This window comes from Manis javanica, chromosome X (assembly GCF_040802235.1).
Source record: "Manis javanica isolate MJ-LG chromosome X, MJ_LKY, whole genome shotgun sequence".
NCBI classification, from domain to species: domain Eukaryota; kingdom Metazoa; phylum Chordata; class Mammalia; order Pholidota; family Manidae; genus Manis; species Manis javanica.
In genome coordinates, this window is record NC_133174.1 from 111,568,661 (window position 1) to 111,591,622 (window position 22,962).

General features: G+C 36.6%; 1 protein-coding gene across 1 annotated transcript in view; it reads left to right on the top strand.

The window, feature by feature from the left end:
• Positions 1 to 21,739, top strand: part of LOC108384091 (kelch-like protein 4) — a 74,217-nt gene extending 52,478 nt beyond the window's left edge. Inside the window, exons 7-12 of the mRNA XM_073227768.1 lie at positions 3,435 to 3,621; positions 6,710 to 6,934; positions 8,447 to 8,609; positions 16,811 to 17,023; positions 20,772 to 20,943; positions 21,624 to 21,739. Coding sequence (XP_073083869.1) covers positions 3,435 to 3,621; positions 6,710 to 6,934; positions 8,447 to 8,609; positions 16,811 to 17,023; positions 20,772 to 20,943; positions 21,624 to 21,683 — 1,020 coding nt within the window. The 3' untranslated portion in view covers positions 21,684 to 21,739. The remainder of the gene's footprint in view (positions 1 to 3,434; positions 3,622 to 6,709; positions 6,935 to 8,446; positions 8,610 to 16,810; positions 17,024 to 20,771; positions 20,944 to 21,623) is intronic.
• The last annotated feature ends 1,223 nt before the right edge of the window (positions 21,740 to 22,962 follow it).

A 22,962-nucleotide genomic window follows, 5' to 3' on the forward strand; every position in this document is an offset into this window, starting at 1 on the left:
CTTTATATATTAGGTATCATATTCTGTATTCTTTGTCTATTGCTTGATTGACTTTGGGGCTAGTTAATTTAATTTTTCATTTGCCTAGTAATTAGCTGTTCTACTTTCTTTACTGTGGTTTTATTTCCTCTGGTGACAGCTATTAAACCTTAAGAACACTTACATCTATAGCAGTCCCTACAAAATAGACTGTAGAGATGGTTTGTGGGAGGTAAATTCACTCAGCTTTTGCTTATCTGGAAATTGTTTAATCCCCCCTTCAAATTTAAATGATAATCTTGCTGGATAAAGTAATTTTGGTTCCAGGCCCTTCTACTTCATTGCATTAAATACATCATGCTACTCCCTTCTGGCCTATACAGTTTCTGCTGAGAAGTCTGATGTTAACCTGATGGACTTTCCTTTGTATGTGATCTTATTTCTCTCTTTGGCTGCTTTTAATAGTCTGTCCTTATCCTTGATCTTTGCCAAGTTTGTTGCTATATGTCTTGTTGTCTCCCTTGGGTCCCTTATGTTGGGAGATCTGTGAATTTCCATGGCCTGAGAGACTATCTTCTCCCCCAGATTGGGGAAGTTTTCAGCAACTACCTCCTCAAAGACACTTTCTATCCCTTTCTCTCTCTTTTTTTCTTCTTGTATCCCTATAATATGAATATTTTTCCATTTGGATTGGTCACACAGTTCTCTCAAAATTCTTTCATTCTTACAGATCCTTTTTTCTCTCTGTGCCTCAGCTTCTTTGTATTCCTCTTCTCTAGTTTCTATTTCATTTATCGTCTCCTCCACCATATCCAATCTGCTGTTAATACCCTCCATCATGCTCTTCAGTGATTTGATCTCCAACCTGAATTCATTCCTGAGTTCTTGGATATCTTTCTGTACCTCCATTAGCATGTTGATGATTTTTATTTTGAACTCCCTTTCTCTGGAGTTATATTAATTTTTCTCTGGACTGGGTTCCTTTGGTGTTTCATATTTGTATATGGCGCCCTCTAGTGTCCAGAAGTTCTACTTTGGAGCTGCTCAGCCCCTGAAGCAATGTGGGGTGTTGCAGGGGAGTGGTACTGGTGCCTGGGGGGAGGAAAAAGCCGTTCCCTGCTTCCTGGCTGCTATGCCTGTCTCCACTGCCTTAACCAGTGGGCCGAGTACACAGGTATAAGCTTTTGTCCCAGAGCAGCTGGATATGGATCCCTGCTTTCCACAAGCAGCTGAAATCTCAGTCTCTCCAGGAATTCTGCCTGTTTTAGCTTTCCAACCCAGTAATCATGCGAGTATCATGAAAGCACCATGAAATGTAGGTTTGTGCACCCAAAGCAGATCTCCAGAGCTAGGTATTCAGCAGTCCCAGGCCTTCCACTCCCTCCCTGCTCCATTTCTTTTCCTCCCGCTGGTGAGCTGGGGTGGGAGAAGGGCTTGGGTGCTGCCGTGCCACAGGTTTGGTATGTTACCCTGTTCCGTGAGGTCTGCTCTTTTCTCCGGGTGTACGCAGTCTGGTGCCATCCTCTTTCCTGTTGCTCTCTCAGGATTAGTTGTGACAACTATATTTTCTAATTGTATAGAGTTGTAGGAGGAAGCCTCTGTCTCTCCTCTCATGCCACCATCTTTAATCGGGATCTTCCAGTTTCTCTACATTTTTAAAAACATTTTAGCTGTAAGTTAAATTCCATGGAACTCTAGTAAGCTTGAGAACCTATTGATGTGGAATGGAAAACATTAACTGTTCTCCTAGGTATAACAAATTGTTCAAAGGGCAAGACAATAGTCACACCAAAAAGAGAAACATTAAAGTATACATGTAATCTTAGACCCAAGGTTCAGCATCTACGGAAATTTTATGTTGATGCTCTTATGTGTGTTACTCTCATGAGAAGGTCTATACAATTATACAGATTTTCTAAGTCAGTGCTTCTCAAAATGTCCATGGACCAGCTGCATGTCATTTTCTGGAAGCTTGTTAGAAACTCAGTTTCTGACTCCTACCACATACATACTGAAACACTTTCTGGGTACAGGGAGAAGGAATTTGTGTTTTAACAAGTTCTCCAAATGGTTCTTAGGTATGTAAACACTTGATATGCACTGGTGTAAAGGATCAGACCCATTTGACTCTACACTGCTTTAAGTCAATATGACATTCTTTCAGCAAAGTGCTTAGTTTGGACTTCTCTTACTTTACTAGAAGGTGGGTACATTTCCAGCCAATATAACCAGTGATACCTTGGCCTCCCACCCCTGAGCAGGCCTTAGAGCCTACAATGTGGTCTCCTACGGACTTTTGCTGCTGATGGCAGTGGTGGGTAATGGCATACAGAATATAGACTTTCCAAAATAATTTTGAAAGTGACCTTAAACAAATATTCTAGATATGAAATATATGAAGTGAATGGTATATTCTAGACATGAAGTATATGAAGTGAATGGTAGTAAAACGTTGGAGAATATTTTTGGAAGAAAAAAAATTACACAGCCCAATTTACAAATGTGTTTTCAGCAGTGTATGCATTAGAAACTGCCTAGGGTTTCACCAGCCAAGTAAAAATAGTTATCCATTCGAAATTATAGGTAAAGTGAGAACAGAGGTGAGATTAAGCAGTGTGGAACAGGAACCTTCAGGGAAATTTTTGGGAGTGAAATTAGCAACTTCATTACAACAATCTTATACTCTTCTCAATACCCTGTGATACTGTGGACCCCAAACCCCAAGGACCCAATCTAAATGATGCTTGATAAATTCTGAAACAAACGTAATTCCTCAGCTCATCTCAGGAAAAATACTCTACCTAATGTTTATCCCATTCTGTTAGGGTCTTACTGTCTGTCAGGCAGTGATGGTTTGGCCAGAAAGGACTGGCCATTTACTCTTGCTGATGTGTTGCCTTTTTGCTAACACATGTAATTCACTGATGTACACATGTACATGCGTACAGATAAAAAGCTCCTGTTTTCAGAATACCTTATAAAAGTGATTTGATGATAAAGATGTGACACCCTGCGGGCAGTGCTGTTTCATTTTCACTGGGCATGTTGGTATTCCCTCCTCTACATCTAGCATAAAGGTGGCTGCTTGTCCGGCTACATGCAGTAGACTAGGAGATGCTTGCTTTGTGTACATACACGCAGTCCTTCACTTTGACTGCTTTAAGAAACACATATCCTGAGTGCTTTTCTCTTTCACTCCTTGAGAGTGAATGTGTATGCATTGCAAAGATGGGTAATATGTCAAATCTGCAGAGTCCTTTAGCTACTACATGGAGAGCTTTAGTCACTTCAAATCATCAGTGAACACAAAGTATGTCACTAAGCAACTTAAAATATTAAATGATAGCATTTCTACATTTGAATTAGCTCGAGTTTTCTCCAATGTTCTCTAAATGAATATGTTCTTTCTAATCGTGGGCTCCTCATTTCATATACTGTGAATTATTACTTTTCAGTTACTGGCGGGTCTTGAAGACAGACCCGTGTTCACTACTGATCTGCAGAGCCAAAAACTCCTGATAGAAGCTATGAAGTATCATCTCTTCCCTGAAAGAAGACACATGCTGCAAAGCCCTCAGACCAAGCCTAGAAAATCTACTGTGGGGGCGCTTTATGCTGTGGGAGGCATGGATGCTATGAGAGGTAGCAGGAACAAGCTAATTAATTGAAAATATCATTTTAAAGAGAGGATATATTCTTAACACCCTCACAATTATGATGGTGGTATTAAAGCCGTATTTAAATATTGGCATCTAAAGCTAATTTTAGGCTTCTTTATGTAATTTTGTGACTTTTTTTCTTATGGAATTTAACCCTTTTATTAGTGTTGGCTAAACTCGGAACAGGTACTTTTGTAGCAGCAATTCTTAAATATGAGCATTTGCTCTGCAGTGTAATATATTTTCAAGGAAAACTTATATAAGGTTTATCATAAGTGGAAGGGACAAGGTCCTCCAAATTTGCTTTTTGTCAGAAATCGAAGAGTGGCCTCTAACTCCTTCATGTCAGTTTCCTGTTAGGTACTCAAAGGCTAGTTACAGAGGATCTTGAAATAAGGATAATAAGATCAGTAGTTAAAACCTGGAATAAAGTAATGATTTTATGTAAGAATTTTATCAAAGGGAATAAGGAAACGTTTCTGAAGCCATCATCTTTACTTTGAACTGTTCTTAGAACCTATTTCTCTGTAGTTCTGCCCTTTTTACACATAAGTCGGTAGAACTATGTTTGCCAAAACAGTGGAATGAGGATTTTGTAATTAAGAGTTGACTGTTTAGGAAATAAAATCAAACTACTTAATACTTGGCAAGTCGTATGTAGAAATTTCATTGGACACCTTGTAGAAAATGATGCAAACTTCAAAGTTTTGTGCTACTAGAAACTGATCCTTTCTTTTGATATGTGTAGTTATAATTTTAATATGGAAATTGAAGGTGATACAGGAAGTAATGCCAATTAATCACAAATCTATAAAACAAGAGCTTGCAAATATAATTGTTTCCAAAGTAGTAGAGTAACCTCACAAAACTAGTATTCTTCAGAAAAGAACAAATACAATGAAATCTTATAATTAATTTCAGGTCTGGCAACTTGTTATTTTATTGCATTTTATTGAATAGAATGAGTATTAACAGCATGTTGAAATGTGTTTTGTTTGATATTTAAGTTAAAGAGTTACTAAATGCAAAATGCAATTACAGTCATTCTTAATTTCTGATTTAAAAAAAAGAACCTAACTTGCAATGTGAGAAGTGGAAAATGTTTATGTTTGTTTGGTTTTGCATTTGTTTTCTTTTTTTATTGTTACAAAACATGGTAATAAGTATTTACAACTCATCAGTTTCTGAAAATGTGTCAAATGTGACTCTACAGTCCCTTGACTCTATTACCACAGTTTTATATGGAAGAAAGGAAGTCCATGATTCTGAAACTTTTTGTGTACATACAGCATGGAGACATAAAAGGCCCTGTGGGAAGTTGCAGCCAACTAAAATAGTAGTAAAGCTACTCATTTGAGTATCTGATCCTTGATTGGTGTTTTGCAAACATCATTTCTAATCCTTACAATAAGGCTACAAGGTAGATTTATTATCTAATTTTGCAGATGAAGAAACTATAAGTTTCTTCAGTTTAGATAGCCAAGCCAAGGACAAATACCTAGAAATACTAGAAACGGAATTCTCACTCAAATCCTATGTTCCTTTTTGCTATGTTGCCACTATTTTAGAAGAGAGAGCAACAACATCAAAACTGATTTCCCTCTTTGAGGGTTTTAGAATCTGCTGAAGAACTGGCATGAGCACTTAGGAACAAAAAAGGAAAAAGGAAAAAGACCTAAGTATATCAAAACCATTACTGAGGTAGCATTTATTTACGAAAATCAGTATTACATTTTAGAATGTACCAATTTTCACTCCTTCATAAAACTTTAAATAAGAATTTCTGCAGATATGCCTGTTCTTAGTGTGTTGTTACAATTACCTTTCTTTTTAAGATATTTTTTGAACTTACACCTTTTGATGTTTAGGAAAAAGTCAGTGCTTCCTCAGTCTTCAATTTCCTCACTGACTCATGCAAGTAACTTGGAATTAGTTGCTCAATACAGATATCACACAAGTAGCTGGGGCTAACTATCACTCCTACCATTTAAAATAATCATCAGAAACTGTAAGCATAATCACGGAGTAAAAATTTGTAAATGGCCAAATGGTAAACTTTGGGCTTTTGTACATACAACATAATCAATGGCTTTTCATTTATTAAAAACAATGAACTCTCAGAGATGGTATGGCAAGAAACAAATTATTCATTTTTAGATCATTTTAAACATAGAGGAAATCACTAAGCTGTCTTAGGTATGCTTTATATTTGAATAATAATACTTCCATTTTCCACCTTGGTTATTAGTTAGAAACATCCCTGTTGTACAAAATCAACTTTTAGTAAAATTTAGCAGGCATTGTGAATGACTGGCAAAAAGTACTGCCTACAGAAATGATAACTTATTATGAAGTAATGACAATTTTGATGGCAGTGGTGACAATATACTATGGTAGTAAACTTGGAATTTCAGTAACTGAATAGAAAATGAAATATTAACACATAAAGGAGGTAATAATTCAATGTCATATTTTAATACTAATACTAATAATTAATTTTATTCTTAATTATAATCCTTTGAGTCACCATCATGAAACATTCTTTGAATCAACACGAAAGACCCATTTAAAAGGGATTTTCATTCCTGCACCTTAAGTCGTTTGCATTTTAGATTAGCTTACACGCACCCCAAGCTGAATTTTAAAAAGGGCCCAAATTAATATATTGAATGGTATAATTATATGTATAATATATTGAATGAATAAGTAATTAAAACCATAGTGAATGTGTAAATAAGTCAGTGATAGATTCCAAGACAATTTTTTGTGTTTGCCACCTGTGTTAGTACTACCAGTAGCATAGCATAGCCAAAGAAGCCATCATGAGCACGTAAGCCATGTATTTGTAAATAAACTATTTCATTCTGAAATGTATTTAGATCCAGGAGTGGTAAAATGTTCCTCTTGTCTTGCCTGCCAAGTTGGAGAATCATCTGGTCTACTTACTTTACTTTGAGTTGCAATTACTGATTCTATGCTATAAATTATCAGTACAGAAATAAAGTGTGAATGGTGCCAATTCAACACTTTTATCTATGTGTTTTTTAACTTTTCAATATCCCCTTTTACAGGTACCCCTACAGTTGAAAAATATGACCTCAGGACCAATAGCTGGCAACACTGTGGCACCATGAGTAACCTTAGGGTTCAGTTTGGGGTTGCAGTTATTAATAATAAGCTGTATGTCCTCGGAGGAGGAAATGATTTTAAAACTTTAAACATTGTGGAATGTTTTGATCCAGATAGTAAAATCTGGACTGTGATGCCTCCCATGTTAACAGCGAGATATGCCTTAGGTAAGAGCTTAGTTTTACGTCGTTTCTAAAGAATGTGTAGTTGTTAATAGAGCTTTTTAAAAATTAGTTTCTAAAGAATGTATAGTTAGTAGGGATTTTTAAAAATTCAGTTCAGCTGCACATTATTGGAATTTAGCCAAACCCTTAGTCAAAATGTCTCCAACATGCTGAAAAGTTTAAGCAAATTGTGAAACCCTGTCAAACTCTTCTCTTCTTTCAGATGTCAGACTTGTCAATTTTATCTCCCTTTTAGTGATATTTTAACAAGGCCTGCTTTAAGAGAGATAAAAACGTTTGGAAGGAATATATTGTTGAGGAATATAAAACTACACCTGGATTTTTTTTTTCTAAGCTCAGTTTAGAGGAAAGAGCACATGATGTTGGAGATACATTGTGTTTCTAGTTACATGAATTGTGACCCTTCCCAGAACATCAAATTTGTATGTCAGCAAAGGCCTTAGGATGCAGATCCAAGGCAGGGATATTGAGGAAATTGTAGAGCAGCTCTAGGTTATACCTTAGCCAGAAGTTGCCAAAAAATTGAAGAAAGGTGTAGTAAAAACCTCTGGAATAGTGAGGAACTTTGATTCTCCTGAACATTTGACAGAGTACATCTTTCTGCATGCTAGACTACTTTGTTTAAAAAGAAGAATAATTACCTTAGTAAGTCAATTAAGAACTGACTTATACACAGTTAAAAAGTGGCAGATCAAGGTCTGGTATTGTTAACCCCAAATTACCTAATACAGTGTCTATGCCAAATGATAGACTATATAATTATGCAGCTCAGTTGTGTCAGTGTGATTCCTTGACATAGTTGAGAAAACATAACATAGAGAAATAAGAGCAAGTTTTAAAAATCTCATTGATATCACTAAAGAGGTAAGAGAGGTGATGAGGATATACCACTGAGACACTGACTGAGATGGTGAAGAAGGTGGGGGGGACCAATTATTTGAATTCCCAGAAAAGATAAGCAGCAGTTAGAAAGGGGTTATTCATAGTATCTAAAGGAAGACACTTCTGACTAAACCTCAAAAAGCCCTGTCTATTTCATTACCCCATGGGGATCTCTTTTTTAATCCCTATAATAAAGAGCAGGGTTCAAAAAGACCTACCACAGATAGCCTACAATTTTAAAATTTATCTAAGATTCAGTATCATATTTCATCTACCCCTTACATTCAAAACCTAGCCTTGAAATTATGCCAGAAAAAATCAGCTTCCCTTTTCAATGATATCCCTATTAAAGTATCTCTCACTACCTCCTTTGACTTCAGTGTTACAACAGTGATACCCTTTCACAATACAGTAACTATGGCCTGAAAGTTTCCTAGGATTAATAGACTATATTTACTTTCATATCAAGATCAGTAAATTATTTATGTGTACACAAAGCCATTTAAGAAACAAAAAAAAAATTGTTAGCCCATCAGTTGTTTTAAGAATGAAACAGTATCCCTTATCTGTCCTGTACCTTCGTGAGCCCTCATGCTATTTTTATCCTTTAAGGTGTAGCAACACTCAAAGGACCAATGTATGCTGTTGGTGGTCATGATGGGTCGAATATTCTAAACTCTGTAGAAAGATGGGACCCTGAGGGACGTGATTGGACTTATGTGGCCAGTATGTCAAGTCCTAGAAGCAGAGTTAGCGTTGTTGCATTGAATGGCAAGTGAGTAAACCCAAACCTGCATGCGCTTTGTTCCCAGGTCATGTGATACAGCACTTTCTTGATGGGCTCCATCAGTGAGTAAGCATTCCCAGTGACCAAGACATTCTATTTATGAGTCATAAAAGGCCTTTGTTGGAACCCTCCCTTCACTATGACAGAAAACACTTTTCTAAAATGAACATTTAAATTAAATATTCTGTAGTCTCTTGTCGCTCAAGTGTGGTTCTGGGACCAGCAGCATTAGCATTACCTGAGATCTACTTAGATATGTTGGTTTGATATCTTATTCTGGGTGATGCTTACATGAGTGTATACACATGTTAAAATTCACCAAGCTATACATTAAGATTTGTGCATTTCATTGTATGTCCCTCAATAAAAATTCATGACAAAAAAGAAATGCTGAATCCCAGCCCCACCCTAAGTAAACCTCCTGAATCAGAATCAGTATTTTACCAACATCCTCAAGTGACTTGTGTGCAAAGTAAACTTGAAAAGCACTTTTGTAGGTAAACCTGTTTCAATTTTGCCCTCAAGAAGCTACCACTTTTGACATTATGACTTATTTTTTAGTATCAAAACTTTGGTCTCTGTAATAGGGAAGTCTTTTTGTTCTTTACTACTCACTCTCTCCTGAGAGTACAGGATTCCCAACTCTAGAATTACGTCTAGTACCGTCTTTCTGAATCTTTCCCTCTGGTGATCACTTGCCTATCAGAGAAAGCTAATATATTAAAGTCCTATGGTATTAGAGGTTGCAAAGAGCCTGAATGGTTACTTCTTCCAAGTAATTATGTACTTTCTGACAAGGGACCTTTGGAGACAATGACTATCATATAGGAAGCTCTTGAATGATAAGAATTTCAGACACCAGGGTATATCAGTGGCAGGAGATAGTCTTCTGTGTCCATATTTACCATGTATAAAGCCAATACTTTGTTATATAACTGATCTCAGTAGAAATTTCAACACAGATGATTTTTAGCACCTGTGTATGAAGTAGGAAATGTCTATAGTTAAGAGAAAACCCAGGCTTATCATGTCTTAGAGCGTAAAAGACTCCTAACTGTCATTATCTCTGGTCTGACCTGAATGATATCAGGGGACTCAGTGGCCATCTCGTAACACTTGCAAAATAGGCTGAAATAATTAAATTTGACTAAGTTTGTTTTGCTGACTCACAAAACAAATGGGCTCATAACTGAGCATGAAGTGTAGTTACAGACATATGGTTTAGTAAATGTTTATCTTGTTTATTGATGCAGGACTCAATTTAAGTTAGATTTAAAATGCTGCTCATCAAAATAATTAGCATTGTAAAGTTTATCAGAGAACTGCCATTGAAAATGTATCTCCCTAGGAATAATTCCAGTTTCTTGGTTCTATCCTATTTCCTTAGTTATTTAAGTTACTGTTTTGTTAGTGGCAATTTTTTTATATTAAATAAAGCAGTTCATAAAGACAATGGGGGCATTAAATATTGTGGTGTGGTAGGTGGGACAGAGGCTTCCTCCTAAAACTGCATATAATGGGAAAATATAATTAAAACAACTAATTCTGAAAGAGCAGCAGAAAAGAAGGCTGCGGTAGACTGCATACACCTGGAGAAAGAACAGACCTCATGGAACAGGGTAAAGAGCCATATCCATGACCCACCGGGACCCAAGCCCTTCCCCAACTTCAGCTCACCGGCATGAGGAAGAGAAACAGAGCAGGGAGGAAGTGGAGGCATGGGACTGCTGAACACCTAGCTCTGAGATCTTTTCTGGGAGCACAAACCTACACTGCATGGTGCTCTGGTGATTAGGGGGATTGGAAAGCAAAGACAGGCAGAATACCTGGAGAGACTGAGATTCCAGATGCTTGTGAAAAAACAGATATATATCCAGCTGCTCAGGGACAAAAACAAGGAGAGACATCCTAATGGTGAGAGGGCTGCTAAAGGGGCAATGATTGCACAGAGATTACTGCCCAGGAGAAAGAACAGGTAGACAGAATTGTCCAGGTGCAGTATACCTAGCACCAAGAGAACTTCCACAATTGTCAGGCATTCTAGCCCCCTGGCTGGATATGCAGCTCCAAGGCCCCATCCGTGATACATAGCCTCCTGCACTTCCTCCAGGAAGCCCACACTTCACTCGCAAACCAGCAAACCCTGCTTTGGCATCAGGCGAGCCAGAGGGAAGCCCCACATACAGCAGCTACAAACGCAAAGCATAGAGGCTTATACCTGTGTGCTCTGCCCACTGGTTCTGGCAGTGGAGACAGGGATAGTAGCCGGGAAGCAGGAAGCCACTCTTTCCAACCACCAGGCACCAACACTGCTCCCCTGCGACACCCAACATTACTTCAGGGACTGAGCAGCTCCAGAGTGAAGAGCTTCTGGACACTAGAGGGCACAACATACAAATGTGAAACATCAAAGGAACCTGGTTCAAAGCAGAATCCAACATACACCACAGAAACAGTCAAATGAAACTGATCTCATCAATATTCCTGAAAGTGATTTCAAAATAAAAATCATAAACATGTTCATGGAGGTACAGAAAAATATTCACTAACTCAGGAATGAATTCCAGTCAGAGATCCAATCATTACCAAACAGTATCAGAAATGAAACATACAATGGAAGGTTTTAAAAGCAGATTAGATACAGTGGAGTAGACAATAAATGAAATAGAAATTAGAGAACATGAATACAAAGAAGCTGAGGCACAGAATGAAAAAAGGATCTCTAAGAATGAAAGAATATTGAGACAACTGTGTGACCAATCCAAGTGGAACAGTATTCAAGTTATAGTGGTACCAGAAGAAGAAGAAGAAGAGAGAGAAAGGGATAGAATGTGTCTTTGAGGTGGTAATTGCTGAAAACTTGCCCAATCTGGGGAAGGAAATACTCTCAAGTCATGGAGGTGCACAGATCTCCCAACACAAGGGATCCAAGGAAGACAACACCAAGAAATATAATAATAAAAATTGCAAAGGATCAAGGATAAGGACAGACTATTAAAAGCAGCCAAAGAGAGAAATACTATAAGATCACATACAAAGGAAAGCCCATCAGGCTATCATCAGACTTCTCAGCAGAAAACATACAGTTCAGAAGGGAGTGGCATGATATATTTAATGCAATGAAGGAGAAGGACCTCATACCAAGAATACTTTACCCAGCAAGATTACCATTTAAATTTGAATGAGGGATTAAACAATTTCCAGATAAGCAAAAGCTGAGAGAATTTACCTCCCACAAACCACATCTACAGTATATTTTGGAGGGACTTCTATAGATGGAAGTGTTCCTAAGGTTTAATAGCTGTCACCAGATGTAATAAAACCACAGTAAAGAAAGAACTGTTAATTACTAATCAAATGAAAAATTAAATCAACTACCTACTAAGTCAATCAAGGGATAGACAAAGAGTGCAGAACATGATTCCTAATATATGGAGAATATAGGAGGAATACGAAGAAGGAGAAAAAAAGAACTTTTAGGTTTTGTTTGTAATAGCATACTAATTGAATTATGTTAAACTCTTAGATAGTGAGGAAGTTAACCTTGAACTTTCAGTAACCACAAATCTAAAGTCTGCAATGGCAATAAGTACATACCTATCAATAATCGCCCTAAATGGCAATGGTCTGAATGCACCAATCAAAAGACATAGTCACTGAATGGATAAAAATACAAGACCCAGCTATATGCTGCCTACAAGAGACTCACTTTAAACCCAAAGACATACACAGACTAAAAATGAAGAGATGGAAAAAGATATTTCAAACAACTAATAGGGAGAAAAAGGCAGGAGTTGCAGTACTTGTATTAGACAAAATAGACTTCAAAACAAAGAAAGTGACAAGAGACAAAGACTGACATTGCATAACGATAAAGGGTGCACCCCAACAAGAAGATATAACCATTATAAATATCTATACAACCAACACAGGAGCACCTACATATGTGAAACAAATACTAACTGAATTAAAAGGGGAAATAGAATGCAATGCATTCATTCTAGGAGACTTCAACACTCCGCTCACTCCAAAGGACAGATCAACCAGGCAGAAAATAAGTAAGGACACAGAGGCACTGAACAACACATTAGAACAGATGGACCTAACAGACATCTAGAGAACTCTACACCCAAAAGCAGCAGAATACACATTACTCTCATGTCCACAGGGAACATTTTCAAGAATAGATCATATATTAGGCCACAAAAAGAGCCTCGGTAAATTCAAAAAGATTGAAATTGTACCCCCCAGTTTCTCAGACCACAAAGCTATGAAACTAGAAATAAATTATGCAAAGAAAACAAAAAAATCCCACAAACACATGGATGCTTCACAACATTCTCCTAAATAACCAATGGATCAATGACCAAATAAAAACAGAGATCAAGCAATATATGGAGACAAATGACAACAATAATTCAACACCGCAATATCCGTTGGACTCAGCAAAGGCCATGCAAAGATAGAGGTATATTGTAGTACAGGCCTCCTTCTGGAATAAAGAACAATCCCATATGAACACTCTAAACACACAAATAATGAAAGTAGAAGAAGAACAAATGAGATCCAAAGTCAGTACAAGGAGGGATATAATAAACATTAGAGCAGGAATAAATAAAATTGAGAAGAATAAAACAATAAAAACAATCAATGAAGGGAAGAGCTGGTTCTTCAAGAAAATGAACAAAATAGATAAATCCCTAGCCAGATTTATCAAGAAAAGAAGAGAGTCTACATGCATAAACAGAATCAGAAATGAGAAAGGAAAAATCACTATGGACACCACAGAAATACAAAGAATCATTAGAAAATACTATGAAAAATTTTATGCAAATAAACAGGATATCCTAGAAGAAATGGCCAAATTTCTAGAAAAACACAAACTTCCAAGGCTGACCCAGAAAGAAACAGAAAATCTGAACAGACCAGCAATGAAATTGAATTGGTAATCAAAAAATTACCTAAGAACAAAACCCCTAGACAAGATGGCTTCACCGCTGAATTTTATCAAACATAAGTGAAGACCTAATATACATCCTCTTTAATGTTTTCCATAAAGAAGAAAAAGATGAAATACTTCCAAACTCATTCTATGAGGCCAGCATCACTCTAATACCAAAACCAGGCAAAGACACCACAAAAAAAGAAAATGACAGACCAATATCCCTGATGAACACAGATGCAAAAATACTCAACAAAATATTAGCAAACTGAATTCAAAAATACATGAAAAAGATCATCCACCATTACCAACTAGAATTTATTCCAGGGAAGCAAGGACGGTACAATATAAGAAAATCCATCAACATCATCCTCCACATCAACAAAATGAAGGACAAAAAACACATGAACATCTCCATAGATGCCAAAGAAGCATTTGACAAAATTCAATATCGATTCATGATAAAAACTCTGAACAAAATGTGTATAGAGGTCAAGTACCTCAACATAATAAAGGCCATATATGACAAACCCACAGCCAACATCATACTTAACAGTGAGAATCTGAATGCCTTTCTTTTAAGATCAGGAACAAGACAAGAATGCCCACTCTGTCCACTTCTATTCAACATAATTCTGGAGGTCTTTGCAGCAGCAATTAGACAACACAAAGAAATAAGGACATCCAGATTGGAAAGGAAGACGTTAAACTGTCATTGTTTGCAGATGACATGGCATTGCACATAGAAAACCCTAAAGAATCCACTCCAGAATTATCACATCTAATATTTGAATTTGGCAAAGATGCAGGATACAAAATTAATACACAGCAATCTGTGTCATTCCTATACACTAACAATGAACTAGGAGAGAGAAATTAGGAAACAATTCTATTCACAATTGCATCAAAAAGAATAAAATACCTAGAAATAAACCTAACCAAGGAAGTGAAAGACCTATACTCTTAATACTACAAGACACTCATAAGAGAAATTAAAGAAGATACCAATGAATGGAAACACTTCCCGTGCTCATGGATAAGAAGAATTAATATTGTTAAAATGGCCATCCTGCCTAAATCCATCTACAGATTCAATGCAATTCCTATCAAAATACCAACAGCATTCTTCAAGGAACTAGAGCAGATCATTCTAAAATTAATATGAAACCAGTAAAGACTCCAAATAGCCAAAGCAGTCCTGAGAAGGAAGAATAAATTGGTGGAGATTACGCTTCCCAACTTCAAACTCTCCTACAAAGCCAAAGTAATCAAGACAATTTGGTACTGGCACAAGTACAGAACAATAGAACCAATGGAACAGACTAGAGAGCCCAGATATAAACCCAAGCATACATGGTCAATTAATGTATAATAAAGGAGCTATGGACATCCAATGGGGAAATGACAGCCTCTTCAACAACTGGTGTTAGTAAAACTGAACAGGTACGTGTAAGAGAATGAAACTGGATTATTGTTTAACCCCATACACAAATCTAAACTCAAAATCGATCAAAGACCTGTATGTAAGTCATGAAACCATAAAACTTTTAGAAGGCAACATAGGCAAAAATCTCCAGAGTATAAACATAAACAACTTCTTCCTGAATGCATCTCATCGAACAAGGGAAACAAAATCTAAAATGAACACGTGGGACTACATCAAACTAAAAGGCTTCTGTACGGCAAAGGACACCATCAACAGAACAAAAAGGCATCCTACACAATGGGAGAATATATTTGTAAATGACATATCCAACAAGGAGTTAACATCCAAAATAAATAAAGAACTCACATGCCTCAACAACCAAAAACCAAATAACCCATTAAAAAATGGGCAGAGGAGCTGAACGGACAGTTCTCCAAAGAAGAAATTCAGATGGCCAACAAACACATGAAAAGATGCCCCACATCACTAATCATCAGGGAAATACAAATTAAAACCACAGTGAAATATCTCCTCACACCAGTTAGGATGGCCTGTATCAAAAAAATGAAGAACAACAAATGATGGCGAAGATGCAGAGAAAGGGGAACCCTCCTACACTGCTGGTGGGAATGTAAGCTAGTTCAACCATTATGGAAAGCAATATGTATCCTCAAAAAACTAAAAATAGAAATATCATTTGACCCGGGAATCCCAGTCCAAAGAATTCACCCAAAGAATACAAGTTCTCAGACCAAAAAGACGTATGCACCCCTATGTGTATCGCAGCACTATTTACAATAGCCAAGTTATGGAAGCAACCTAAGTGTCCACCAGTAGATGAATGGATAAAGATGTGATACATATACACAAGGAATCCTATTCAGCCATAGGAAAGAAACAAATCCCATTTGCAACAACATGTGAGGAGCTGGAGGATATTATGCTCAGTGAAATAAGCCAGGTAGAGAAAGACAGGTACCAAATGATTTCCCTCATTTGTGGAGTATAACAGTGAAGTAAAATTGAATGAACAAAACAGCAGCAGACTCACAGACTCCAAGAAGGGACTAGGGGTTATCAAAGTGGAGTGGTGTGGGAGGGCATGTGGAGAGGGAGGGAAAAGGGTACTGAGGTGTGTTATGTTTAGTGCATATGGTGTGGGGGGCTTCATGGAGAAGACAGTGTAGCACAGAGAGGGCAAATAATGAATCTGTGACATCTTACTACACTGATGGATAGTGACTGCAATGGTGTATGGGTGGACACTTGATAATTGGGTGAATGTAGTAACCACATTGTTTTTCATCTGAAACATTCATAAGAGTGTATATCAATAATACCTTAATAACAAAAAATTTTTTAAATGACGATAGGGATTCCAGGGCCAGGCAGTTTTATCTAGCTAAAATTATAAGATTGCTAGAGTTGGTCTTTGGCAGCACCTAACTTTTTTTTTTAATTCCCAATTTTATTAAACCATAATTGACAAACACTGCCAATGCTTCTGATATCTCCCTTCTTTCTCTGTGTTTCATTTCCCATGGAATACTTTAATCTACCAAGTCAAAGTAACTTTCACAAAAATGATAAAGGAGAGAGGTTTGGATTAAGGTGGACCTTACCAAGTGCCTTCAAAAAGTATCCATTCACAGAGTCAGACCATCAGCTACAAAATACTACCAGAGAAGAATATATATTCAGAAACTTTAAATGCTTTGTGCAAAGCTCTTTCACTTTTATTCTATGCACAAATTGGAAATACAATCTCTCTCCCTCTCTGTATGTGTATACACATACACACACTTGTGTCTTTTTTTCTAGGATATATGCTATTGGTGGATGTGATGGACGTTCCTGCCTCAAATCAATGGAACGCTTTAACCCACACACTGACAGATGGAGTCCGTGTGCTTCTATGTCTAATAGATGTGGAGATGTGGGAGCTGCAACACACAATGGGTTGTTATATGTTGTTGGGGGTCATGAGTCCTCTCCTTCTACCCAATACACCGGCTTTTCTAACCTTGTGGAACGGTAAAATATTTTTATTTACTTATGCATGTATTTATTCGTTGTTTTTCTTTTTTTCAGAAATGATAAAGATTTTCAGCCTACCAGAAAGATTTTTAGGCTTCCAAATAAGTGATAATCCTATCGGGGGATTAATCCTTTGTAAAATTGCACACTTACTATTAGACTCAAAATATTTTGGAGAAATCCTCCTTAAGTGTCTCAGATCCATTAAGAAATATATTAAAAGAATATGCTGCTTTGTTTGATAGTCAACTTTTAAAATAATAAGACAGAAGGGATGTAGTAATAAAGAAATTTTATGCCCACCTGTATCACACTACCCATTCACCAGGTCAATTAAAAATAACTTTATTGTTTCAAAAATCAAATCAACCTTCAAAAGATGAAGACTTACCACCGCAAAATATACAGAAAGAATTCCCAGAGATATTATGTTCTGAACAATGACTCTATTGTGTTAAGTATTTTATTTTCCAAGGGTAACTTTTTTGAATGGGAAACACTTATTTGTGTGACATGTTTAAAATAAGTAAATCCTATGACTTTGCAGTTACACCATTCATACTCCTTTTCGAGATAGAAAAATATGCAAATATAATAGTTAAATAATATTAACTAAGACCAAATGACAAATTTACAGTCAGTAAGGTTATCAAAATTCAGAAGACAGAGATCAGTGCAGGATGGTGTCCTCAAGGGAAATTTATGCAAGAGGTAAAGTTTGTAATTTGTATGTATACAAACAAATGGAGGGAATTTCAGTTCAAGGAAAAACCACAATGAAAACTGTGGAAATAAACGAGAAAGCTTTGTAGATAAGATCAGAGATTTTAGGTTGAAATGTCATTTGCAACTTCAAGTAGGACAAACCTAGAGAGACCCACACAGAGACAGTGTAAGCAAACTGTGGAATATCAAAAATAAGGAGACAGTCTTGAAAACAGCACGAGAAAACAATTTGTGACTTAGAAGAAGGGGTATGAAGAAAACCAACTGATAGAGCCTGGAGAAAAGCCAGTTCTTAAGAACACTAAGAGATTATTCTTTTCAAATAATGAATTGCACCAATCAAGGGAAGTCTAAGTTCCAGTCCCAGGACTACTATTTACAAGTTATGTGAATTTGATGCTGTTATTTTATATGTCTAAACATCAGTTTCTTCATGTGAAAAATGGGAATAATTGTAGCATCAACCTCCTTGGGGACAAAATAATCAATGTTAGGGTACAAGATAATCAATGTTAGTGCTCTTAGTACATTTCCTGGCACCCATTAAGTACTCAGTAGATGTTAGTTCATGATACTGTTTTTGTTTGTATTATTTTTGTGAACAATATTATTGTTACTACTATCGTTATCCCCTTATTGGCATTTTCCTTCAAAAAACCTTGAGAAAATGGCTAGTGCTGAAGTATAATTTTCAGAAAGTTGTGACTTTCATACAAATATAAAATTTACATGTGTCAAGGATTTTATGTGATTAATTAATGAAGCAAGCCCGTAAGATGCTAAAACTAGTTCAGAGTCTTTGAAGAAAAGATGTATAGATAATTTAGGAATGCTGGAACAAATTGCTAATAGAGGCAAATGTGGTTAATATCCTATAGGAAATAAAATGTAATCTTTGAGCATCATCATTTCTACATGGTGGACATTAATTCTGTGTTGGGCAAAATTCATTTGTATTGTTATGGACAAGTATCACAAGAAAACTCAATTTTCTGCAAGTTAACCTCCACATCTACAGAGTTATAAAATAGCTTTGTCAGTAGAAAGTCAATCAAAGGTGCATATTCTGTGGAATCAGATAATCCTCATTTCTATTTCTTAGACTATTTTTCTTTTCTTTTTCTTTTTTTAAATTAAGGTAGCATAGATACACAATCTTCTGAAGGTTTCACATGAGCAACATTGTGGTTTCAACGTTCAGCCATATTATCAAGTCCCCAGCACACCCCATTGCAATCACTGTTAGACAATTTTTCTAAGACTATTTTTTACTAAAAAATTGTTAGCCTACTGAGTACCTCGTGAGTCTCATCCACTTATTTAAGATAATCCTATAAATTAAAGGTTTCTAAATCTATCACATAAACTTATGTTGGTTGGCTCAGGGATTACTATTACCATAATGTTGATGAGAAAATTGAGGCAAAGAAGTCAAGCAAATTATCCCTAGTTATTCTTCTAAGTGGAAGAAAAAGTTCAGAACTGATTCCCTTTGCTACAGCCTCCATTTTATTTCCGCTAGACTACAGATACTTTTATCCAAAGTAAGGAGAGAAGGAAAGGCAAAAAAGAAACAAAAAGGGAGAGGCGTAATGCTATTTTAATTTGAAAGTGATATAGTGGCTAATTATTTTTAAATAACTGCTTCTGTGTGTCGTTACAGATGGTAACCATATTGCCAGTTCTTTCCTCAAAAGATTCAACATTCTCCAAAACACTTTTGTTAACCAAACAGTGTCCAGATAATATTAAGAGCCAAAATTTTTTAGCATTATTATGCACATGTATAAAAGTCTTGGGTTTGGGTGCAAGTCTTTAAGGAAACCCTGTGAGCTCTGGTTCACCACTCATACGTGTGTGTACTCTGTTAGCTGAGTGAAGCATCAATTAATGGCAACTGTGTTGAAGATTCAGCTTAGCTAAAGCATACAGCTATGAGATTTTCTGTTTCTGGGTTTTATTGTAATATCAGAACTCGAGGTGATATGCTTTGTGACACTCAGATATATGTACTGGATATTGAGGTTATGTTAATTACTGCTGATTTTTGGATATTATTAAAAATATTCCTAGATGTGTGCGGCCAAGTTCAAATGGAAAGCTAGGATCAGATAATTTATAATATGATTAGAGTGATAAAAACAGAAATTAGATAGGTATTAGAATTATAAGGAAATTAGTAGAAGGTAATACATGAAAATCTCTTTCATGAAATAAATCTTTTTCATTCTGTTTTTCAAATAGGCCAACATAAAATCAGAGAGTATTTCCATGTATAATTATATGGGTTTTCTTTTAGTCACTCCTTTTAGATTTTGGTATTGCATATTTTGTGAATAGGCTTTAAATTTTAGGAAATAATTATTCCTGGAGAAGCTTTTAATTCGTATTACTAACTGAACTGCCTTTTATTTGCTTACAGAAGAGGCTTAGGGATAAGGAGTAACTTCAGATAAAAATAAATGGAAAATAATCCTAGGCTCCTGTAAAGATAAATAGGAACTCCCAGAGGGGAAAAGACAGGATAAGACTATAATCATTCTAACTACAAATAGTACGAAAACCAGGACACTACATTATATATATCAAAAAGGCAATTATATCCAGATTTACTTAGATGTGAGCTCTTGTATAAACAAGATCATGTATAACTTTGGTAAATTACGAATAAGATAATAGAAAAACAAAAGCTCTCCAGTCAGTACACTGAGTGAGAGAAGGGGCATTTTTCATAGAATGTTAAGATGCTAATATGTGAGATTTGCTCATAGAGAATCTGAGTACAGTTCAAAGAAATGCATAGTATTTTGCAAAGGAAATACGTTTTTGATATGCTTCACGTGAACTCTGGTGGCAGAAGAGAATTTCATCATGTACTGATCCTTAACATTTAGTAGACTACATTTGATATTTATAAGGTATTTTTAATTCCTTAGATAAATACACATTTTATTAATGTCTATATTTTTAATTTTAACACTATTGGACTTTTCTCTGTTGTCTTCCTAAACATCTTAAGGTACAATCCAAAAACTGATTCGTGGTCAACTGTGGCGCCTCTGAGTGTTCCTCGAGAAGCTGTTGCTTTATGCCCCCTTGGAGACAGGCTCTATGTGGTTGGAGGATATGATGGACAAAGTTATTTGAATACTGTTGAGTCATATGATGCCCAGACAGATGAATGGAAAGAGGTACTCACTGAAAGTAATAAGATTGGTATATTTCAGATTTTAATAAATGATTGGAATTAATTGGATTACCTACTTCTCTAGGGGCTATCCAGATTTTCTTAGAAGATTTTGTAGTGCATGCTTTATGTGTGCCATAGAGAATTACTAGTTGATCTAGTTGATCATTAACAGGATCCAATAGTACTTACATGGAAGAGAGCAGAACATTCCTTTGACTTCATGGACTCATTCTCCTCACAGGAAAGTGAATATATTCAATAATTTAAGAGCTTTACTGTCTGGCTGAATTTCTATGTATTTATTACGATTTGTGAGTCAAAGAGCAATGTCCTCATCCACAAATGTCTGCTCCTCTTTTTGGCTGTTGCCCAAAAGAAAAACAACAAAATGAAGGATGAATATTATTAGCTGTAATTTCTGAAAGGAGAAAATTATCGGAGAGGTGAAACTTCTTCAATATCACCTGCTCCTCAAATTCAGGTCTGCATCATTCCAAAGATATGTACATTCTTTCCACCACACTGGATTGTGATCTGGCCTGTATTTCCCCTTACTTTTATGCAAGATGAAGGTTGGACCAGAATAGCTAAGGACTTTTTCAATTCCAGCGTGCCATATTATGTTAAAGACAGACTTCATTCAAACTGTATTTCTTTCCTTGTTTTTATTTTCTGTGTTAGGAAGCTCCTCTCAACATTGGAAGAGGGAGTTCACGTGTGGTGATGGTGAAGCTCCCATAACGGCTTCTTTATCAAAGGGAAAGAAAGTGGATACTTTCAAAACATAAAGTAGGAAGAAGAGAAGAATGTTCTTTCCTTCACATAGTAAACAAAGATGAAAATTCATGTGTTATTTTAATATGAAGTTATAATTGCTCTTGTTTGTGAAGCCAGAACAAGTTTTCAAGAATAAATTACATATAGCTGTTAAGTGTGTTAGGTGTATGTGTTGTCTGTCACACCTCATACTAAAAATGGAAATCCATCCCGCAGGTAGATTGTGTCCAGAGTTATGCCAGTTAGGCAAGCAGAGATTGAATACCATCTTAATGGTCCAGTTGGGCTTGCTTCATTTTGATCAGGTATTGACTAGTAGGAGAGAGATGTTGCCCAAGGTTACTGCTACACAGCTGTACTTTATTTAAAATCATGCTTGGACCACTATGGCTTAGCTGGGTTTCCAAAATCTGAGCAGATATGAGCGGTGAGAATGGACAGCTTCAGAGACTCAAGGCACTAAAACAACCCTGTGCTTGCCTCAGTCAAGCCTCATCGGGTAAAGGAGTTACAGAGGCAGGCCCCTTGCTACCTTGGCATAGAGCAGATGAGCTATCAGGCAGGTTTTAACTAACAAGGATAAGAGAGTTATTAATTTCTTCTTTCAACAAGTGGCACATTTAGACACTATGCTCTGATTGGAAAGAAAATGTTAATTCTTGATTTTTCTGTAATCACTACTACCTTGCTCAGGATCCCCCACTCTGCAGCCCTCAGTTTGTATCATGACTCTCCAGACAACACCATCAGCTACTTTCCCTGTATTTCCACAGGGCATGCAGAGACTTGTAAATACCTTCTACACAACACTGAGCTGAAGAAAATTGTGGGGCACTAAACTTGGGTCGTCTCTCTGCCTGACTATGCCACCCATCAACTTGACTTGGCTGTGGTTGCTGACAGACCTGTTTTGATATGGAGGGAACACTGAATGAAAGTCTCCTCCAGGAGACCCAAATAGGATACAGAACAAATACTTCTCTGATTTCAGATTTTCCCTTCAGCTCTCTAACAAGGCTCCTACCCTGTGATCTTAGCCGAGGAAAAGAGAAAAGATCATAAAACATGTTTCCTCAGCTGTCATCATTCTTTGCTCCTTCTCCTATCACAGTCATCTGAGACGGAGGCACAGGCGTTCCAGTCACCTTTGCTCTTTGTAATGGAATTCCTTTAAATCATATTCCCCTTCCTGGGGACACTAAGCCCCAACCTGAATGATGGAAGGGGTATCTCCTCTCTAGTC